Below are 20,130 nucleotides of genomic sequence, written 5' to 3'. Positions count from 1 at the left end.
ATTAACTGATTGCCTACTGCGTTGTTTAAAGTCTGTTTTCTCTGCTGGGGTATGTCTGTGTTTTTCATTGCTTTATCCCTGGCATATAGTGCGGACTCTCACACTTGTGGTTGCTCAGCAGATATTTGCTGAAGGAAGTGACAAATGAATGAAATAATCATAAAGATTTTAAGACTTTTAAAGATTTTAAGCCTGTGAGTTAGTGTAGAGGCAGGATGACCTGATGACTAGTCATCATCAGAGCAAAAGTGCACATGAGTAAGGACAGCGGTGGTGGCGCTTTCACTCACGTTGTCAGTGGTGTTGAACTGTATGACCTGGTTGGCCATGCTCCGAACGCGAGGGGTTGAGATGAGAGTGGCCACTTCAAGCTACAAGAAGAAAACAATGAACAGAGACATTTAGGGCCACACACAGAGCCCTCAGTTCTTAATGTCCTCCCTGGAAAAAATAGCCTTAAAAGTTTATGAAATAAACAATGGAAATTTCGATGTTATGAGTTTTTGTGACTTTGCAGATCTCTCTGATAACACACTCCTTATTTGTGGCTGAGGGCTCCCTCAGAGCTACAGAAAAAGAACAAATGTCACAATTTTTTTAGCACCAAAATATTGGAATTCAGGTGAGATATCTTGAAAGCAGAGAAAAAGTAGTGGCAGGAAAACTAGGGCCCACCTGGGTAAATGGGACAATGTGGTATCTGACAAGTTCCAGGAGCTTCCGAGATCCCTGCAAAGGAATCAAAATACTTCTTTAGCCAATGAGGAAAACACAACACTCCCCCTCTTGTGAGAGCCTCTTCAAAGGACTTTGGACATGTAATCAAGAAAAATAAATGACCCGTAATCTCTTTATTGGGAAATCCAGGGTGAGAAAAATCCCATCTCCAAAGTAGCTAACGTTCTAAAGTAGCTAAATTCCCACTCTTAGGAAGAGGCTGTTCTGCAAACATAATATGCACATTCCATTTAATTCTCCCAACAGCCCTGTGAGCTAGCAACTACTGTTGACCCATTTTAGCTGTGCTAACACAGAGATTCAAAGACATGTCCAAGGTCACGAAGCTACACAAGACGTGAGCCTTGTGTAAAATTAGCCCTGACTCTCATCACTCTGAACATCTAAGGCTCCATTCTGGATTTTCTAAGACAGCCTCCATTTATAATTCTGTTTCTCTTGCTCCATAAATAAATGTGTGGTTGTCAGACCACACACCTGTCACTTAGGAATATACAGTCACAGGGATCCTGACCACCTTTCCCTTCCACAAGAAGCTCATCCCTCCATTAAAGCCCTTTCCAAGGTTTCTCCTGCTTTGGAAAACTGACGCAGCAGTGGAGAAAAAGAGGGTCCTGGCCCCACAGTAGAGACGGTGGATGGGACAGGCAGTCCCTGTAGGGTTCCCTGGAGGGAGGCTGCAGAGTGGAGGAGCCTGGTGACCACTCTCTTTGGGAAAGAAGGCAGCGGCCGCAGGGGTCTCCCGTAGTATGCCTGCAATCTCCTAGCTGAGTCAGAGCTGTGAGTTACAAGCTTCAAAGCCCTTAAGTGGCACGGCCACAGTCCCTCTGCCTTGGAAAGGTGAAGGATCACAAATCAAGATCCTAGTAACCACCCAAGGGGCTGACCATTCTAGGCACAAATTCCAACAGTGTGAGTCCCAGGCTGAAAGAAAGCCCTGCTGAACCTTAGTTCCCCTCACCCAGCCTCCTCTCTGCATCTGACCTTGGTCACTATGCCAGAGGAGATACCTGTACGCAGGGGGACCCTTCATTCTGGCTTGTCTGATACAACCTTGGCTTATGCCTATTGTCCTGGTATGGATAATAAATTACATGAACACCATATCTATAAGCCAATAGCCTTATGTGCAGGGCAGGGTTATCAATAAGAATGTTGAAGTTGACCACCAGTTAGCTAGCCCTGGAAGGGATGGTTTCTATAGCCCTGGTTCTGTTCCTATTAATACATAACCTTGAGCAAGTTACCTGGACTCTGGGTCTCAGCTTCCCCTGGGAGCTACTCCATGGTATTCAGAAGTGGGGACTTACAGGCAGAAGCAATGTTATTACACATGCCTGTGCTTAGAGGCAGAAGGGTGGGACAAAGAGGGAACCGTTGGGAAGTGTCAGAGCAAACTAGACTGCAAACTCTCGGAAGGCAGGGGCTGGGTCTGTCTGGCTGATTAATCACCACGTCCCCAGCCAGCACCGTATGGCACACAGTAGGCTCTCTGTAAACATTTGCGCCAATACATTCAAAGGAGTTGGGGAAGGGTCCTTGGGTGAGCGCTGAGGTGGACCTCAGGAACCGGACCTCTGGTCCTGCTCTACTTGTGTGTGACCTTGAGCAAGTCACTTAACTCTGGAGTCGTAGTTTTTGCCTGTTATGGGGCTGCTATGGAGCCCATCCAGCCCTCTAATTCTACAGGAAAGCATTTATCAACTGGATAATCCGCTTCTAAAGCTCCAAGAATTAATTGGTGTTGAATCCTGTTGACAAGGAACAGGAGAATGAGAGGGACAAAGGGACTGATTAGCATCACTTCCGCCACTGTGTGTGCCTGGAGCCTTATTTGGCTAGGCAGCGGTCCCCAACCTTTTTGGCACCAGGGACCAATTTCATGGAAGACAATTTTTCCAAGGACTTGGGGGTGGGGTGGGGTGTTGTTGGGGAGTGGTGTGGTGTGGAGCTCAAGCAGTGATGCATGGCCCGTCTTCTAACAGGCCACAGACAAATACCAGGCCATGCCGGTGTGGCTAGGGGGTGGGCGCCATCGTTCAGTTAGAATTCACTCCACTATGACTCAGATCAACAGGATGTGCTCCCAGATGCTGCTGTTGTTGAAGAGACGTCTTTCCTTTATGAGGACACTTAACGTCCCCCCTACTGTTTTAGATTCAACAAACAAACAAAGAAAATACTCAAATCCTTTGGTGTCTGAGGCAGCAAGAGAGTTTTTCTACCACATTGTTAGAATGACGCTGAGCTCTGTAAATCTACCTCCCTTGCCCCGTTGCACTTGCAAGGTATGTGTGACCCGGCACGGGCAAGTCTCTCGCTCTCTTTGCTCTGATTTCTGTCTAGTTCAGCAATGAAGCCAGAAAATGGGGTCTGTAGTCAGAGGCTGCGGTCTCTGCAGGAATGGGATGATTTCCGGCCTGAAATTTTGCTTCAGGGAAAAGTAAAAAGATACACTGGAAAGGAAACACCGCATTCCAAAATTGGAGTTAGAAACTTGTCTTCTAATGAACTAGTTTATTTTCCATTTCATTGGCGTAGCCCATGGGGACTTTCCTGTCTCCAGCCAAGGTTCTTCCCTGAAGATAAAGCTAAAGGATGCTATTAAGAAAGATGGAAAGGGGAAGAGCTTTCTCTAGGCTGAGAAATTTTAACCTGCACAGACTCTGTATCTGAGAAAGAGGCAGAAATGATCATTCTACTTCTCACCTAGAAATCGAAGTGGAAAAGCAATTTTTAACTCAGAATGAAGAGACCTGAAGTTTTATATTCTTTGTAGGCAGAAAGATATTGCCTTCGAGAGAAACAAGATTGAGAGCCAGGGGTGGTGTCATGGTTGGCCAGTTTCTGTGGTATAAATAGTCTTCCCAAAGGCTAATTTCCAGCTACAAGATCTCGCTGAACAGAGTTGGGAAGAGATATACACAGTCTGAGAGCCTGAATGAGCCATCTCCAGCCGCCACTGGAAACAGTTACAAGGGAGGAGAAAGGGAAGAGTTTTCTGAACAAAAGTGTCTGACAAAAGAGCAGGGAGGTTGATTTTTCCCCCTTCTTTAATTAAAAAGTTTTATTGTAATTTTAAGCATACCTGATTAGTGCCTGCAAACTCCTTTATTATTATTTTAAAAAATCTTTATCAAATTAGAAGCTATGTACTCAGGGAGGATGTATAATCTCAGGATTTTAATAATTTCCCAGGGGAGCAATATTACTTTTTTAGCTGACTTGAAGTATGAATGTGAGTTCTAAAGAGAGATTTAACAGCTAGGTTTCAGAAAATTGGAGTGTGAATCATATTTTTAAAATAATATCCTATTTTGGATGACCCTGGGAGATCTGGCATTTTCTATAGAAATGTGCAGCAAATCCTTTCACACACTGAACATCTGTTTGCAGGGTAAGAGATTACTACCTTCTGATTTATCTTCTTGATACGTTTTTTTTTTTAATACAAAGTTTTTTGAAAGCAAGATATCCCTGTAAATACCTGACAGTATTCTGGAAAGGGATGTATCCATGTGAACCCCAAAACCAAACAGGTAACAAGTTTTAGGGTCCCCAAACAGTGTGGCTTAGTACTACCTGAGTTAGAAAGTTGGTGCTGACCATCATAGCTATTTCTGGGCCTTATTCCAGCACCACTAAATCAGAGTGCTTGGGGCAGGGCTTTGGAATCTGCCTATTTAACAAGCTCCATGGTTGATTCCTGACCACAATGAAGTTTGAGAATCAATATCCTAAAAGATTTGGACATTCCACCCATTCTGTGTAATCAACACTGATCTACAGGAAGTCATAGGCAATCTTGCTGTATTGCCAAGATGGTGGCATGATTTCAGGGCACTGGAAGAAAGCTGGTGGCCCTTCATGTAATTCCACCATTTGATGTTCTAAGAACAAAATTTCATAATTAGCTCTCTTCTTCAGATTAAGACTGTTATTTCTGGAAGAGGAAACACTTTAAATGGTTTCAGTCACTTATAGCCTGGTATGAAGGAGTCAATAATCCCTTTTTTAGAGGGGAAAGTGAAAGAATTGAAGGCACATGGTAGATAAGAAAAGGGTTATTGTGGAGAGGGATGAAAAAAATAGAAAGGAAAGGCTGGAGCACCTAAAAATAACATTTATTACTTTCAAAGTTTAGCCTAGGCCTGGCCCTGGATGGCCTAGTTTAGGCTTCATTCTATAGGTGGTTTTAGAGTTGTAGGAAACTTAAAATGTAAATGTTAATTTTATTACTGAAAAATATTAGAAGAGCCAGGACAAATCAAACCAACCATTTAGACCTGGGGTTGCAAATAGATTTTATTTCCTGTGACATCTAATTGACTGATCATAGCTACTTGGAACTCTATTGAGGAGACTGAAGCCACATGGAGGCTTGGTTTCAGAATGCTGTGATTGATTAGTGATGTCTGCCTTGGTTGTGGGAGGATAGGTGATGATACATGTGCTACTTATTTGCTCTCCTTAGTTTAGTAAAAGCTTGTATGGACATAGACTGAGACAGTAAAGCTGATACGATGCCATCACAGTAAACAGGGTACAGTACCTCTGGAGAAAGGAGGTAATCGAGAGTGCTGTCCATGTTATTCAATGCTTCATTACTTGGAACAAAAATGGTGTATGGTCCACCAACTCCATCCTCATCTAAGGCATGTCCCACATTGGTTTCCTGCATTTGACAAATGAAACTTTGTATCTGCAACATACTTTGGACAAATATTTGAAGTAATTTCCCAGAAAGTGTTTATAATGGACACTCCTGATAATTTTGTAAAGGACTTGACATAAAATTTTTTCAAAAATTCATGAAAAGTACATACCTCTAACAAAGATCTGAACTTGTTGTATCTTGGTTGTAGCATTGTCATGACAGTTTGCTAAAAGAGATATTTTGCTTAAAAATCAGTAAAAAAATAACAAGGTGGTTTAAGAAATACAAACTCTAACATTAAAAGACTGATGACAGAGTATATGTATAAGTGTGGATATATATAAAAGAACCTGGTCAACAGTAATGCATTATACAAATGTTTGCTGTTATTTAAATGGTAGCTCAGACCCGCATATTCTGAATTGCCTTTGGCCCTCATCATATAGGTCAGAGGGAATAAATTTTATTGCAGCAACAACTGCTCTCCTCCATAAAGCACGATGAATAAATTTTCATGACAATTGGTCACTGGACTCGATCCGCTGATGTAGTAAAAAAAAAAAAAAAGAGGTAAAAATATCCAGATCTTTCCCACGCACGTACTGTATGCCTTTCCTTCTTTCTGCAGAGATACCCAGAATTCTATGAAAAATGGAAAAATCGTCCCATCTTCTCTCTGCTTGAGCACCTCGTATAAATCAGGGACAAGCACAGAGTGACAGCACGCACTTTCTTCTTGGATGTGATGCTCCAGGGAACAAAGGAAGATGGATTTGGGTTGACATCATTTTTATCTGGAATTTCTCACCTCAGTGTTGCTCTCAAACGTGGGCGCTATCTTGTCCATGGCTCTGTCCAGGATGTGCAGGAGCCCATTGGAAGCAATTATGTCCCCCTGCATAATTTTTACCATCTTGTTGCCTCCATAGAGTTTAAGCTTTAGTTGATTATCCTAAAACACCAAAGAAAGGTAAAATAAAATTAATGTGTTGTCCCAAAAGGGGCAAGCACTGGACTGTAAGCCAGAAGCCCTGAGTTCTTGGGTCCTGCTACTTATTGGCTATGGGATTTTTGGATGTCACTTAATCTAAGATGGGGATGAAGGTATCTGCTTGGTTAACCTCACAGGGTTTTCATTTTTAGCAAATGAGATAATGTGTGAAATCACTGACAACTATCATATGCTAGATGTGGATAAGGTATAAATAAAGCTCTCCTCTAAGAGACTGCAAGCTCCATAAGGGCAACACTATTCAATTTTCTGTAAATTCATCACTTACTTTAGTGTCTTGCACAGAGAAGACACACAATGAAAAATAGCTGCTGAATGAATAACCAAAGCTGGTTCCCTTTTCCTCCCATGTGACTCCTATAAGTTATAGACTTAGTAATATTTGTTGAATGAATGAACAAGTGAATACATGCATGTCCTTATGAGAAAGGAAGCCACATCTCCATATCTGTCATCCATCCATCCATCCATCCATCCATTCATCCATCCTCATACACACAGTACAGCAGACTGGTTAAGGATGTGGGCTTTGGAGTCAGGCAGGCCCATATTTGAATCCTGGGTCTGGCACTTACTGTGGGACCTCTCTGCTTTCCCATTGGAACAACAGGAACGGTGACAGTACCTCCCTCACAGGGTTGTGGTGAGTTTTATATGACACCAATAAAGATTAATCCCAGTACTTTGCATAGAACAAGTACTCAATGATCTATTAACTACTGATATTTGGTGAAATGCGACAGTCAAGGCCATATCCCATACACATGCACACTCAGTTGATTAATCACCTGCCCTCCAGCTCAGTAAAGTCACAATAGAGTTATTTGTGAAAGGGGGGTGGTGGTTTTATTTAAGAAACAAACAGAACCAATGGCATTAGGAGAAATGGAATGTTAAGTTGGAGAAGATGGACCAACTCCAGCAATCTAAAACAAACATAACCCATTTCCTTTTGTAAGAGGAATGCTGATCTGGCTTTGTGCTGATGCTTCCAGGAAACAGGTTTATAGCAAAGTTTCTCCTTCCTGCTGGCAGTTGAACAATGGTTGCCTTGAAAACTAAGTCAGACCAGACCAAAATCAAATGCTTTGCAACCCTCTTTACATAACAGTCCAGCCCTCCTCCCTGGCCCTCCTCCCTAGCTCTTCCTGGTGGTGCTCTCTGCTTCTCCCTGTAGCAGGTGTTTAGCAAACAAGAAATAAGGAAAGAAGTTCTTAGTGACCTTTCACAAACCCCAACCACAAGAAGGCTACAGGCATTGGCTTGGCAGACAACTTTGTTCTGGGAGTGAAAACCAGATAGGTTCCTACCTTATCATTGTTGAAGATTTCCCCGGACTTTCCAGTCAAGGTGTAGAAGGTGTCTGTGTTATTCATACGCTCGATGTTCATCTGCCCCGCAATTATGTGGAGTTTCACAAAGTATTGAGCAGCTTTGTTATCCATCAAAAGCTCATTTACCTAAGAAACAGTAGAGCCAATTTGACTGCTGTTTGAAGGAGAAAATGCGTTTTGTAATGCACGCTGTGCCTTACTTAGTATTAAAGACATCAACGCCAGGGCACCCTAACTTGGGTTTGGGCTCTTTCAGACACAGAAGACTTTCACCAGTGCAATGGATGTGGGCTGGGCCTTTGAGGGAGTAGAAATCTGGAGAGTTGGAGGCGACGCATGGTCCACTCTCAAACCACAGGCGGCTGCTCTAGCACTGAGACTGACACAGTGGGGAAAGCATAGCATAGTAATGGCGCCAGAAGGAGCAAGGAACAAGAAATCTATCTTGAACCCAGGAAGTGGACGGGAATGAAATAGGAAGTTTTGTGATAAAAGCAGGTAAAGTGAGTGGACTGATGGTGCTTTTGAATAGAAAAGTTAAGATTTTTGAAATCCATTGGATCAAATTTGTATTTTGCCGCTATTATACAGTCAACAATCAATAGATACTTTTTAACTCCGTGTGAACTTAATCTATATATTAAACAAGAGAGCACATGCAAAATGCCTAGCCCAGAGTTAGTCAGTATTTGTTAGTTCTCCCCAGCAGGAGAGGTGTAAGGACATCTCTGAAGGTTAACAACAGGCAGATGGATCTCAGACAGATTAGTGATGGTGGGATGTTAGGGTAAGAGAGCCTGGAATTTACTGGGTTTTGATTCAAAACCCAAAAATTATTATCACAAAATATCTTGGATTAAGATAACTCGATTTTATAGAAATCAATATGTCCATCATTTATGTTAAATCACATTTAACACAAATTTTAACATAAATTCACATTTAACATTTAATTATTTCATTGATACCGTCGTGATAGGACACCTCCGCCAGGCCCTACAGGTTTCACTCCCACTGGATGACATTATCTCAGACAACAGCTGCTTACATTGGGGACTGAAATTTTCTTCTTGTTTAACCTATTACTGTTACCATTTCTAATGATTTTAAGGAAACAAATACCTACCTATTAGTTTAATTCTTTTTGTGGGAAGTGAGCAGATTTACATTATGCAAATCTTATTTATCACATGACTGTGTGTTAAGAACCCTCAGGGGTTACCTTAGCGGGTGATGATTGGAGAGGGGCACGAGGGGGCTGGTAACAGACTTGCTGGATACACAAGTGCATTCACTTTGGGAAAATCCATTGAGTTGTACATCAACAATTTGGGTACTTTCTGTAAGAATGTTATATTTCACTAAAAGAAGTTTATCAAAAAATGACCATCAGTAGGTTTAATTTTAATGGGGGGTTTCCTACTTTAAATAAAAGAAGGTACTGCCTACTAAGCCTTCTCACATCAGCCCCTCGGTGTAGGGTTATTTCAGATACTCACATCAAATCCTTTCAATCCCTTGTCTGTGGGCAACAGCACCGTGAATGGTCCCAGGTTACTTAGTGGCCAGGCATAAGCTTTGTCTTAGGAGTCAAAATACACAAAGAAAGAAAACACCAACTGGGTCAGTGGCACATGGGGAATAAAATCAGGTAATGACTGGTCCTTTCATGCCCTTCTCTGTTCTAATGGGTCTGGGCAGGCCCTATGTCAGCTGGGAAGCACTCTGAGCATGCAGTGTATCCTAAAGCCATGGCCCCAGGAGGTTCTGCATACAAGGCTGTGAGAGTTTCCCTGCAGCCGCAGCCTTGACTTCGAGGCTCCCCTGCGATGAGCCATTCAGGCATGACAAAGTCCTCTGACAACCCCCCAGTCCCTGACCTGTGCTTGACTTTCTGAACTGTCACCATCTCAGTGAGCAAAGATGCAGCCCTCGTTTCCATCCAAGGCCAGCTCAGAAGAGCCCCCTGGTTGGTTTCATGCTCTGCTGTTACCATCTTGAAATGCTTAATAATTTTTGAACAAAGCACCCCACATTTTCATCTTGCACTGGGCCCCACAAAGTACGTAGCCAGTTCTGTTTCCATCATCCTGGGGAAAATGGGACGGCAGGACAGGCTCTGTGTTCTTGTGCAGGAGGCAACGTGTACCAGGATTTTGTGATGGGGATGGTAAAAGGTCAACAGAACTCTGTTCAGGAAAGCATTTGAGGGCCCAGTCTGCCCAAGACACCCCCTCACTACCATCGCTCCCATTTGATATTCTGAGAGTTCTTGGAGGAAGGCTATGAGAGCCTGGCAGATTGCCCCCGAGACCAAGGCATGCCAGTAATGCTTGACTCCCCATGGGATGCCTTGGGAAGAGCGGGGTATTCATGCAGGATGTGTGTTAAGATTCATGTGGAGAACACAGCATTGACCCATCAATGACACTTACTTCTTTGTGTTCTTTCTGGGAAATCATTTTTGGTGACTGCTAAATTCTAATATAAATGCTGATATTTTAAGGCTTCTCTTGATTGGCCAAATCTGTGTTTTATTTTTTGAAGATTGGCCAAATTTGTGTTTCATTAGAAGTCCTGTCCAATACTGTGATCAGTTATAATATTTCATTCTCAAGGGGGTGTGGAGTAATGGCCTCTAGAGGTGTTTGCAAATGTATGAGGGTGTTTTAGGCTGTCACCCTGCCTGGAGGTTGGGGGAGGATGTGTCATCACAGGCAGTTAGTGGCTAGCAGACCAAGGGTGCTGAGATGGTTGCACACAACAAAAAGTAGCCCAAAATTCAAACGACACCTCCTCTGAAGAACATGGATGCTGCCTTGGGGTCTCAGTCACACTTTATTTACAGTATTACCTGCTAAGCTTTGTTCATACCTGAAGGACCTGTAAGGTCAAGGGGAAGGGGCATGGTCTCCATCCTCACATCAATAGCTGTCCTTGTCTTACTGCTATTGCGGGTCCGTTAATCCAGGGTGACCCCAGGACCCTGTCCTCAGCTCTCTGCCTACTAATTCTTGCACTGCTAAATCTCTTGGCACTAACTCCTGCTTGTCTTCTTGGAAACAGCTGCCCGCCCTTTCCCTCTCACTTGTGTGGCCTCTCCCTAAAAGGGCTGATCCCAATAGACAAGCCCTTCCCTTTCCAAATAATTGTGCCTTGCAGTTGCCGTTGCATGGAAGAGGGCTGCCTTTTATGCAGAAATCTGTACCCGTAGCTGCGTACCCAGGAGCGAGATGAAAGAGGTCAGCCTCCCTTGCCATTGTCCTCCGGGTTCAGTGTTTAATTCTCTGAGTCGCTCCATGATGTTCCCATAACATGTTGAGCCATCGCCCACATAACCTTTCTGGCAAGTGCATCTACAGAGAGAGTGAAAACACATTCTCAGGGGCTCAGAGCCGTTGAACATTGAGATCATACAGTCCGATGTCATCATTTAACAGATGAAGCAAAAGATGCCCACGATAAAACAGAAGAGAGGCACAAACACAAGTAAGCATTCCTAGAATAGCACCTGACATCTCGTAGGCTCTCAAGAAATGGATATCTAATAAACCGTGTGTCTCTATAAACACTGGATATCTCTGTATGCTCTTTGTCTCAGTACTTTTCAAAGTGTGATCTAGAGACGATGCATATCAGAATCACCTGGAGCGCTTAGTATGTATAAATGCAGATTCTAAGGCTCCACTGCTGAATGACTAATCAGAACAAGCTGCTGAAACCGGCCCACAGCACAGTGAAGAGTCAGAATTGTGCATCTACTTGGAATACTTTTCTCCTCCCTTCCCCTGCCTATCTGTGATCTCTGCTCAACTGCTGTTTCCTTCGGGAAGTCTTCCTTGATTGCATGCCTCCTTCTCTGTTCCCTCACTGTAAATCATGTCCTGTTATGTGTACTCTCACGGTGTCTGCAGCTCTTCTCTATGGCAGCTATCATGGCTGTAATTTTATCCTGACCTGTGTGGTTATTTGATTAATATCTGCTTCCCTATCAAATTTGAGAAAAGAGTGAGGGCAAGGGGGCTATGTGTGTGTTTGCTCACTGCTGGAACCCGAGAATCTAGCACAGGACTCAGTGCGTAGGAGGTGCTTAATTAATAGTTGTGCAATAAGTAGTAATTAAATTAAATAATATAAACAATGAAATAAATGTATAAACAATACAATAAATATGTAAACAATGAAAGTCACAGAAATTTTATGCAATAGTTTAGTTTCATAAGAGAGGAACAGAGGTGCACTAGTAGTGGTGTGCTGGTAAAGGTTTAACAACCAGCTCTCCAGGGGGGAAGATAACGTCCTAATTCGTAGTATTTGCCAATTTCTGTGGTTCATACTCTCACTGTGGCTAATTTCAAGCTGATCAACATGATGCCGACTCGCTTGCAAAATTCCTGAAAATTCACCACTTAGAGCTTGTGAGTCAGTAAGCCCTGGCTGTAGCAGCCCGTGACTACCCGGCACAGAGTTGACAGCTGGCAGAAATTGACAAGGCGATTAGGAAGGTGACATTCACCAGGATCCTGGAGATGAGCGAGGCACCAAAAGGAGGTAGGGGAAGGAAACTTCAGAGAGGAGAGACGTCGGGAGCCGCCCTCACCCCGTGCCACAGCTGTGACTCACCTTGCGGGGAGCTTTCCAAAGAGTAACTATACACTCATTAATCCAGTTGTGTTTCTAAACACGGCCCCACCGCAAATAGATATATTTTCAACAAGTTTGTTGCACAGACCTCTCAGGGCGCCATCACCCTCTGCCTGGGTTGCCGCAGTGGCTTCCTCCTGTCTTTGTCCCTCAGATCGGTCCTTCACATAATCTCCTGAGTGATCCTCCAAGAGGGAAATCTGGCACCTGTGTGCTGACGGCTCTCACCGACTCCTTTCACCTGCACGGTAACGGGTAAGCAGCGGGGTCCTGCTCTGTCTTCTTCCTGCCGCCCGCTGAAATTCCAGCAGCACCAAACTCTTCTTTTTCTTTAGCGTGGTATGCGTTTCTCAGGCCGTCTGCCCTGCCAGGAGTGCTCTCCCACCCTCGCCTTATCTCTCAGGTGTGACCTGCTCCCGGGATCCCTGGCTGACCTCCTGACTTTCCCCCGGCTGCGTTGAGCGCTGCCGGAAGTCATCCTGTCGGTACCGCCATCACAACCCGACTCACCGGAGTTGCATCTTGAGACATTGTCTCTTCTGCTAGATGGGTGCTCTCCTAGAACACGGACCTCACCTCATTCATCAGCGTATCCCAGCAGCTGGGACAGTGCCGAATTGTTTAGCTGATGACTTTCCGAGTACCTACTTAATTCTAGGAAACGTCTAGGTAAGAGAGCTATAAAGATGATAGTAACAGACGCTTTGCCCTTTAGAGTCTCACATCGAGATGAATCTGAAAACAAATAACTATAGCAACATGATAAGGCCATTTAACCTCCTTAAATCCCAGTTTCCCCATCTATAACATGAGTTTAATAGCACCTTTAGGACTGTTGCTGGAAGAGATAACGAAAGAAAAACAGCGTAGTGACAGACACATAGGAAAAGCTCAATGCTTGGCAGATGATGATGATGACAAGGACAAGGCTTTTGCCATGATGATGGAGGTGGTGACCTCTAGTGTCCTAGAGATGCTGGGATATAGAAGGACAGTCCGTTAATAGGTAATTGAAGCTCCATAGTAAGTGCCGTGATAGAAGAATAGGATGCTCTGGGGCATGAAGGAGGAAATGACTAATTATTCCTGGAGAAATGGGGGACAGCTTCTAGGAGAAAGCAACATTTTAGCTAATACTAGAAGGATACATATGAGTTTTGCTGCCAGACAAATGACTGGAAGATCATTTACTGATGGAGCCTTTGGGTTTCTTATAAAACAATGGCTCTCAACTGGGGGCAATTTTGTCCCCTAGGGGACATTTGGCAATGTCTAGAGACATCTTGGGTTGTCTTAACTGGGATGGGGATCTACTAGCATCTAGTAAGTAGAAGCCCGTGATGCTGCTAAACATCTCCAGTGCACAGGCCAGCTCCCCCCAACGACAAAGAACTGTTTGCCCCAAAATGCCAGCAGAGCTGAGGGTGAGAAACCTTGTTATAAGGAATCACTAAGATAGATCTAACCACGAAACAATAGTCTATTTAATGCAATCAAATAACACTTTCCTACTTAACTGTCGACTTCTGCAAGTACAGTGCTCTGCTAATTTAAGGAGGGAGAGGGGGAGATTGGTGACTCTGGAAAGTGATACAATAGTCGTTGCTGAAAATTAATCCTGCTATAACTTACACAAGTTTCATCTAAAGAGAACTGCTGACAGCAAGACAGGTAACCTTTACAAACCACTAAGTATGTTTCTCTTTAAAATTTCCTTAAGTTGGTAGGAGGCCAATGGTCTGTTTTGTGTAAAGCGACTAGGCCTATCTTTCCCAAGGGTTGCAGGAGAATTGTATTTTAATAGCCTCAGTGCTGAGTGGAATATATGAGACATCAGTATTTTTAACTTTCATTACAAATCTTGGTCCAAAGTCTGAGACTTTATGAAAACATTCTGACTTAACTGTTCTCAGTTGAGCCATGGTACATTCACAGGATTGCATTTTTTGTAAATTGGTTTTTTATTAGGAGTAAAGGTCTCTTGCTGACTTAATGCTTTAAAAACACCTATAAGCCATTTGCAATTCATAATTTTTGTGTTCAAATTAATTATATTTAGAGCTGGATGAGATTTAGTTAGTTTATAGGGTGTCCATAAATTCTTAGTATAGTTGCTTCCTTCATTCCTTCACCGATTCGTATCATTCCTTCATTGATACATTTATTCCTCCAAATTCTCACTCATTTCACCATTTTCATTGGTGACAGGAGCTGTTGCAACAAAGATGAATAAGATGTGGACCTCAGAGAACTTTCTATTCTAGTTGGGGATTGAGGTCAGTAATGATAATAATAGCTGGCATTTATTAATAGCTCTTATGACAGGTATTCTTGTAAGAACCTTGCTATGGTATCTCGTTTAATACAACAACCCTATGAAGGGGGTCCTGTTATTAACCCATTTTAGAAACTGAGCCACAGAGAGGTTAAGTATCTTACTGAAGATCACACAGTCTGTAAGTGGCAATGCCCGTGCTCACCACCACTGTGCTATGTACTCATCACAGTTCTGGGCCATAAATCCTCAGAGAAGCATTCAGGGTGCTCTAGGAGCCCAGAGGGAGGGTCATCAGAGTGGCCTGGGAGGACAGGGGAGGCAATAGTTGAACTGAGCATTGAAGGATCAGGGTGTTATCCTGACTCAGAAGAGGTGGATGGAGGCCAGGGGGAGGGGGCAGGGATGTTCTAAGTAGAAGGAAGAGCATCTGTGAAGTCCCAGAGTTGGTAATACCCTGGCATGTTTGAAGAGCAGTGCAATGGACTGAATGTTTGTGTGCCCCCCAAATTCATTTGTTGAAGTCCTAACACCCAAGGTGATGGTATTTGGAGATGGGGTCTTTGGGAAGTGGTTATTAGGTCCTCATGTTGGAGCCCTCGTGAATGGCATTCGTGCCCTTATAAAAGAGACCCTAGAGAGCTCTCTAGTCCTCTTTCTGCCACATGAGGATACAACAAGAAGGCAGTTCTCTGCAACCCGGAAGACAGCCCTCACCAGAACCTGACCATGCTGGCACCTTGATCTCAGACTTCTGGCCTCCAGAACTGTGAGAAACAAATTTTTGTTGTTTGTAAGCTACCCGGGTCAAGGTACTTTGTTATAGCAGCCCAAATGGACTAAGACAAACAGTAAGTAGTTCAGTAGAACCTGAGCCAAAGATGCGTTCGTGAGTGGGGTAGAGGTGGCTCATCCTCCACCTGCTGTGAGCAGCCACATCGTGGCCATACCCTGGCGGGGGTGGTCCAGGCCCTGGAAGCTGGTTTGGAGCCATTCGGGCAGGAAATTATGGGGTTCTCAATACTATTAATGTACTCTAATTGCTTTAAGGCTCTGGGAGGGCATGTCCTTTGGTCCTTCAGACTCTTTACCCTGGTGTAGCCAGGAGAGGGCCAGAGTGAGATTCTCTGAAATGCTGTGCCCAGGGCAGGGGCCTCTGTTAAAGGAAACTAAGGGTCTAAAGGTTGAATTGCTGGAAACACATCTGGCAGTGGCTGACCTGGGATTTAAAACTAGATCCATCTGGGAAAGCCTCTTGCTACTGCACCGAGTTGCCTTAGACAGGATTCTTGGAAAGATAACTCACATAAAGGACATCCTAACCTGTACAAGTCTTATACAAACACTGAGTATCATCGATGTCACTGGTGTTCCAAGAGTCTCTACAATTTACTGTTGTTTATTGTACTTTTGTGGAATGTAAACCATGTGTTTTCCAACATGCCTGCTTAGTCATGGCTGGTCTCTTTTTCAGCCGAGTTGAATTAAATAAGAGAGAAATGCTCTTCTCTTCCTCCTTACTTTCTACATCTACTAATAAGTAAAAATAAAAAGGCATAACTTTAATAGGCATGAAGCTATTTTTTCCTCTTAGCAAGAATCAAAATGGAGCTTAGAGTTTAAAAGCATGTTTATGTACATCAGCTCCCAGCCTTTCACAGGGAGATATTCTTGGTCTCCAGTTCCCTTAACAGGTGAGGGAACTGTGGATCAGAAAAGTGTAGACTTGTCCAAGGTCACCCCAGCGGTGAGTGGCAGAGCCCACATTTGAGCTCATCCTTCTCAATCAGGTGGCCTTCTGTGACTAATGCAGCACGATTTCGAAGAATCTGCATAAACTACTAACCACACTGAAGAGACATAAACGAAATAAATCTTTATCCTAGATAAACTGAATTATATGAGGATCAATGGCTTCGTATTTTATCAATGTAATGTAGCCAACTTTTATACCTATTCTTCTTTCCAACTGAAAACAGTCAATATGACGGGGGAGGAAAGAAGGTGTGTGAGTGATACATGTAGCCCTAAAATCCACTGTTAGTTTCACGGCCATTCTAAACCCAAGTGTGGATATAGCTATACTATTCTGATGTTCCCGTTTCATTTTTAGATTTTTATCTTCTCAAACACAAAGGAAAGAAATTGCTTAAGGTACTCTACTCAGACTTACTCAGAGGATGTTAAAAAATGTGTACCCTGGCTTGTTTGGTTATCAGTATTACCAGAATCTATGTTTGAGGAGAGGACATGCCTATATGCATGTGTGTGTTAGGTGCCTATGTGCCTAAACGCATGGCTGTGGTGTGTCTGTGTGTGTACTCACATGCATCGCGTGATTTCTGTATATCAGGTTCTGCTCATGGATTAACAAACATATCCATTTAATCCTCATCACAACCCCGGTGGAAGGTGCAACTCTCAGCCTCAGTTCAGAGCAGGTAAGGTAAGTGGCAGACCCAGGATTTGAACTTGTGTGTTCTGATACCCAAGCTCTTTCCACTCCATCCACAGTGAGTACAGATCTACGTATTTGTCCCAATAGAACATTATGATCATAAAACCCATCTGGGCAAATCTATACCCTGAAAACCTAACACTAAAGGGCACGCACTTCAAAAATATAGAAGGGTGCTCTGTAAGCACAGAAACTGCTTTATAATTGCATGGTTCAATGCTGATCATGGGTTTGAGCTCGCGGCGGCAGTATGAGTCCTTTGCAGATGCTGATGACAAGAGAACGGCAAGTAGCACACAGATAAAAACTTTGCCTTGGGAGTCAAAAGACTTGGGTTCTAGGTTCAATTTGGTCACTAATGAACATAGAGTACATCTGCACAGCAGTTTCTAGAAAAACTCTCTCACGTAATTGTCACAACAACCTTATCATCATGCTCATTTTGTATGTGGAGAAACAGGCTGGCAAGACGGTGCCGCTTTCCCAAGGTCATGTATCTGGTAGGTCAACCCACGTCTCTAAACTCCAAATCCGTCTCCTTCCTAGCAAGAGAGCTGCCTCTGTCTCAGGAGTTTTCACACACATGTTTTTGTTCACAGTGAGCCCCTTCTTTTTTCACCTGGAGTCAAAGGAAACACCCCTAGTGCTTACTCGCTTTCCTGAGTCTTGTTTTGCACCAACAAGTAATATTTCACGAGTGAGGAAACAGGCCTGTACATCAGAGGTTACACCCCTGTAATCTCAACAACCATTTGTTTTCCCAGTCGCAGTGGTTTCCTTTCCCACATTCTGACCACTTCACACCAAGCTATCAGGCAAATCAATGTTCCAGAATGTTCTAATGATCATTATGTAGGAAATGATTGTTGAGTGGTTTGCTGATTAAAGAAAGATTTGTCCAGTACCCACTATGATCCTTGCTCCTACTTTGTCAGGTGGTGGTGGATACAGGGCTGAATGAGACACATTTCCTCCCCTTCAAGGAACTTACAGCACTGACTGGCCACCACTTTCATCCCCTGGACAAGTAGGCAGTGGAATGGAAAAGACTTACTCGGTTTGTCCTGGTGCGATGGTGGTACAGTTTGCGTTCCTGTGACACGGGTTATTTGATTCACAGATATTGGTTAAACTGCACCCCACTCCAGGTACGAAATTGTGGTAGTGATCCTTACACTCACAGTGAGACTTCAGTAGACAGGGAAAGAAAAACAAATAGGATGCTAGTTAGTCACTTCTGCTGGCTTTCTTCTTTCACTCATGTTTTTATTCTCCAATAAAACTAGCTCAGAATAAGTCTGAAGTGTGGGCTTAAACTGAAAATTTGTCGAAGTATCCAGAAGAGGACATCATGTTCATATATCTCACCTGTTGGGACGCTCATAACCCTTGTTTGTCAAGTTTAGCTTTTAAGTTTTCTTGTTTCCTAAACCTTGACCTCTCTGGCTCCATAATCCTGGTTTTAGATTGTCTATAGGGAAGCAGAGATTGGTGTTCAGATGAAAGGTAGTATGGCCCTAGAATAGTGGTTTTCAACTGGGGGTCCCAGCCCAGGGGACACTAGACAATATCTGGAGATAATTTTGGTTGTCACAGTGGGAGAAGGGAGGCGCTACTACAGGCCAAGGGTGCTGTTAAACATCCACAGTGCACAGGACAGCTCCCTCCTCCAACAAAGAATTATCCAGTCCAAATGTTTATAATGCCAAGGTGGAGAATCTGCTCTGGAATAATGCAATGCCCTGCTTCTGTGTGAACAATGGAGGGTTTCTAAGACTTGAAAATCTGCTGTGGGATCCATTTTTGATGAGACAAAGTGTATTTAAATTTTTCTCTCAAGGCCCTGGCATTCATGGCATAATGTATTTTCCCACAAAGACCCTCATTTTGAGATTGGGGATTTAGCCCCTCGAATTTGTCTACACACCTGCCTCAGAAATTGATAGCAGAAATGTTGCATGATATACTCTTTCTCCTTGGAGGTGAGACTGGGCAGATTTTCAGCAGGGAATTCCAGGAACATTCCCATCAGGGTGCTGATAAGACTGCAGGGACCCACAGCTATTTGGGTTGGGCACTGAGCCTTTCCTCCTATCCGTGCTGCAATATCCTACTGTATGGATAGATTCCCTCCACTGAAGACTTGCTGTGCAGTCATGGACAGGGTAGGCATCCACTAAACACTTGATGGATGAAGGCAATATTAGGGATGGGCTCTTTCAACCTAACTCCTTAGCATGGGTCTCTGACCAGACTGATTTTTATCAATCAAGGTCATGATGTGATTCAGATGGGCAGTGTCTCACCCTAGGATGTTCTCACAATTCCCTACAATCTCTCAGTGCTGCCCGACATAGTCTCAGTTTTCATCCCCTTGGAATGGGGTATTTTTTGTTCTAAAAGCCCCTCTTAACTTAAAAAGACATTATAGAGAATGGAGGATTTGGGGTGAAAGTCAATCATATATTCACCCAAGACTGGGTTAACAGTGCATTTGTTAATCTAATTTTGAATTACCAGTTATCATACAGGACTGTGATAGGAGAGAACATAAGACAGTTAAGTTTTGACGGGGGAGCTGGGAAAGTGTGAGTTCAGAGGACAGACGGGGTGGGCGTGGGCACTGCAGTCAGGCCCTGAGCACCTGGAGGCCTGTCTAGAGAGGAAGCCCAAACCGAGCACTGGAAAGGCAAATTGGGATGGTATAGAAGACTGATGATACCTATGGTATGATTTTATCTTCGATGGGCTGTTTAGCTTCTAGATACATCAGTTCCCTGCATCATTTGCTCACCTGTCCAGGCCCATCGTACTTGCACACCGTTGACTTCATAGGGCAGTTTCCGAAGTTAGCTTGGCAGGGGTCCACCGGCAAGCACACTTGGCCATCCCCGCGGTAGCCTTCTTGGCATGTACAACTGTGCCGGTTTGGTCCCAGGTACGTGCAATGAGCGTGAGGGTGGCAGATTTTTTGTAAACATGGATTGATGGCTTGAGAGGCAATGAGAAAAG

General features: G+C 43.7%; 1 protein-coding gene across 1 annotated transcript in view; it reads right to left on the bottom strand.

The window, feature by feature from the left end:
• STAB2 (stabilin 2) overlaps positions 1–20,130 on the bottom strand; it is a 168,907-nt gene that overhangs the window by 121,975 nt on the left and 26,802 nt on the right. The window contains exons 7-16 of the mRNA XM_012650245.1: positions 19,913–20,109; positions 18,173–18,306; positions 10,964–11,097; positions 9,241–9,323; positions 7,718–7,867; positions 6,204–6,347; positions 5,565–5,621; positions 5,291–5,413; positions 676–729; positions 291–371 (exon numbers count right to left, since the gene is read on the bottom strand). Of these exons, the coding sequence (XP_012505699.1) occupies positions 291–371; positions 676–729; positions 5,291–5,413; positions 5,565–5,621; positions 6,204–6,347; positions 7,718–7,867; positions 9,241–9,323; positions 10,964–11,097; positions 18,173–18,306; positions 19,913–20,109 (1,157 nt within the window). The remainder of the gene's footprint in view (positions 1–290; positions 372–675; positions 730–5,290; positions 5,414–5,564; positions 5,622–6,203; positions 6,348–7,717; positions 7,868–9,240; positions 9,324–10,963; positions 11,098–18,172; positions 18,307–19,912; positions 20,110–20,130) is intronic.

Source organism: Propithecus coquereli, unplaced genomic scaffold, assembly GCF_000956105.1.
Source record: "Propithecus coquereli isolate 6110/MARCELLA unplaced genomic scaffold, Pcoq_1.0 Scaffold316, whole genome shotgun sequence".
In the NCBI taxonomy this organism is placed as follows: domain Eukaryota; kingdom Metazoa; phylum Chordata; class Mammalia; order Primates; family Indriidae; genus Propithecus; species Propithecus coquereli.
The sequence above is the reverse complement of the archived record's forward strand: the minus strand, read 5'-3'. Positions and strand labels throughout refer to the sequence as shown.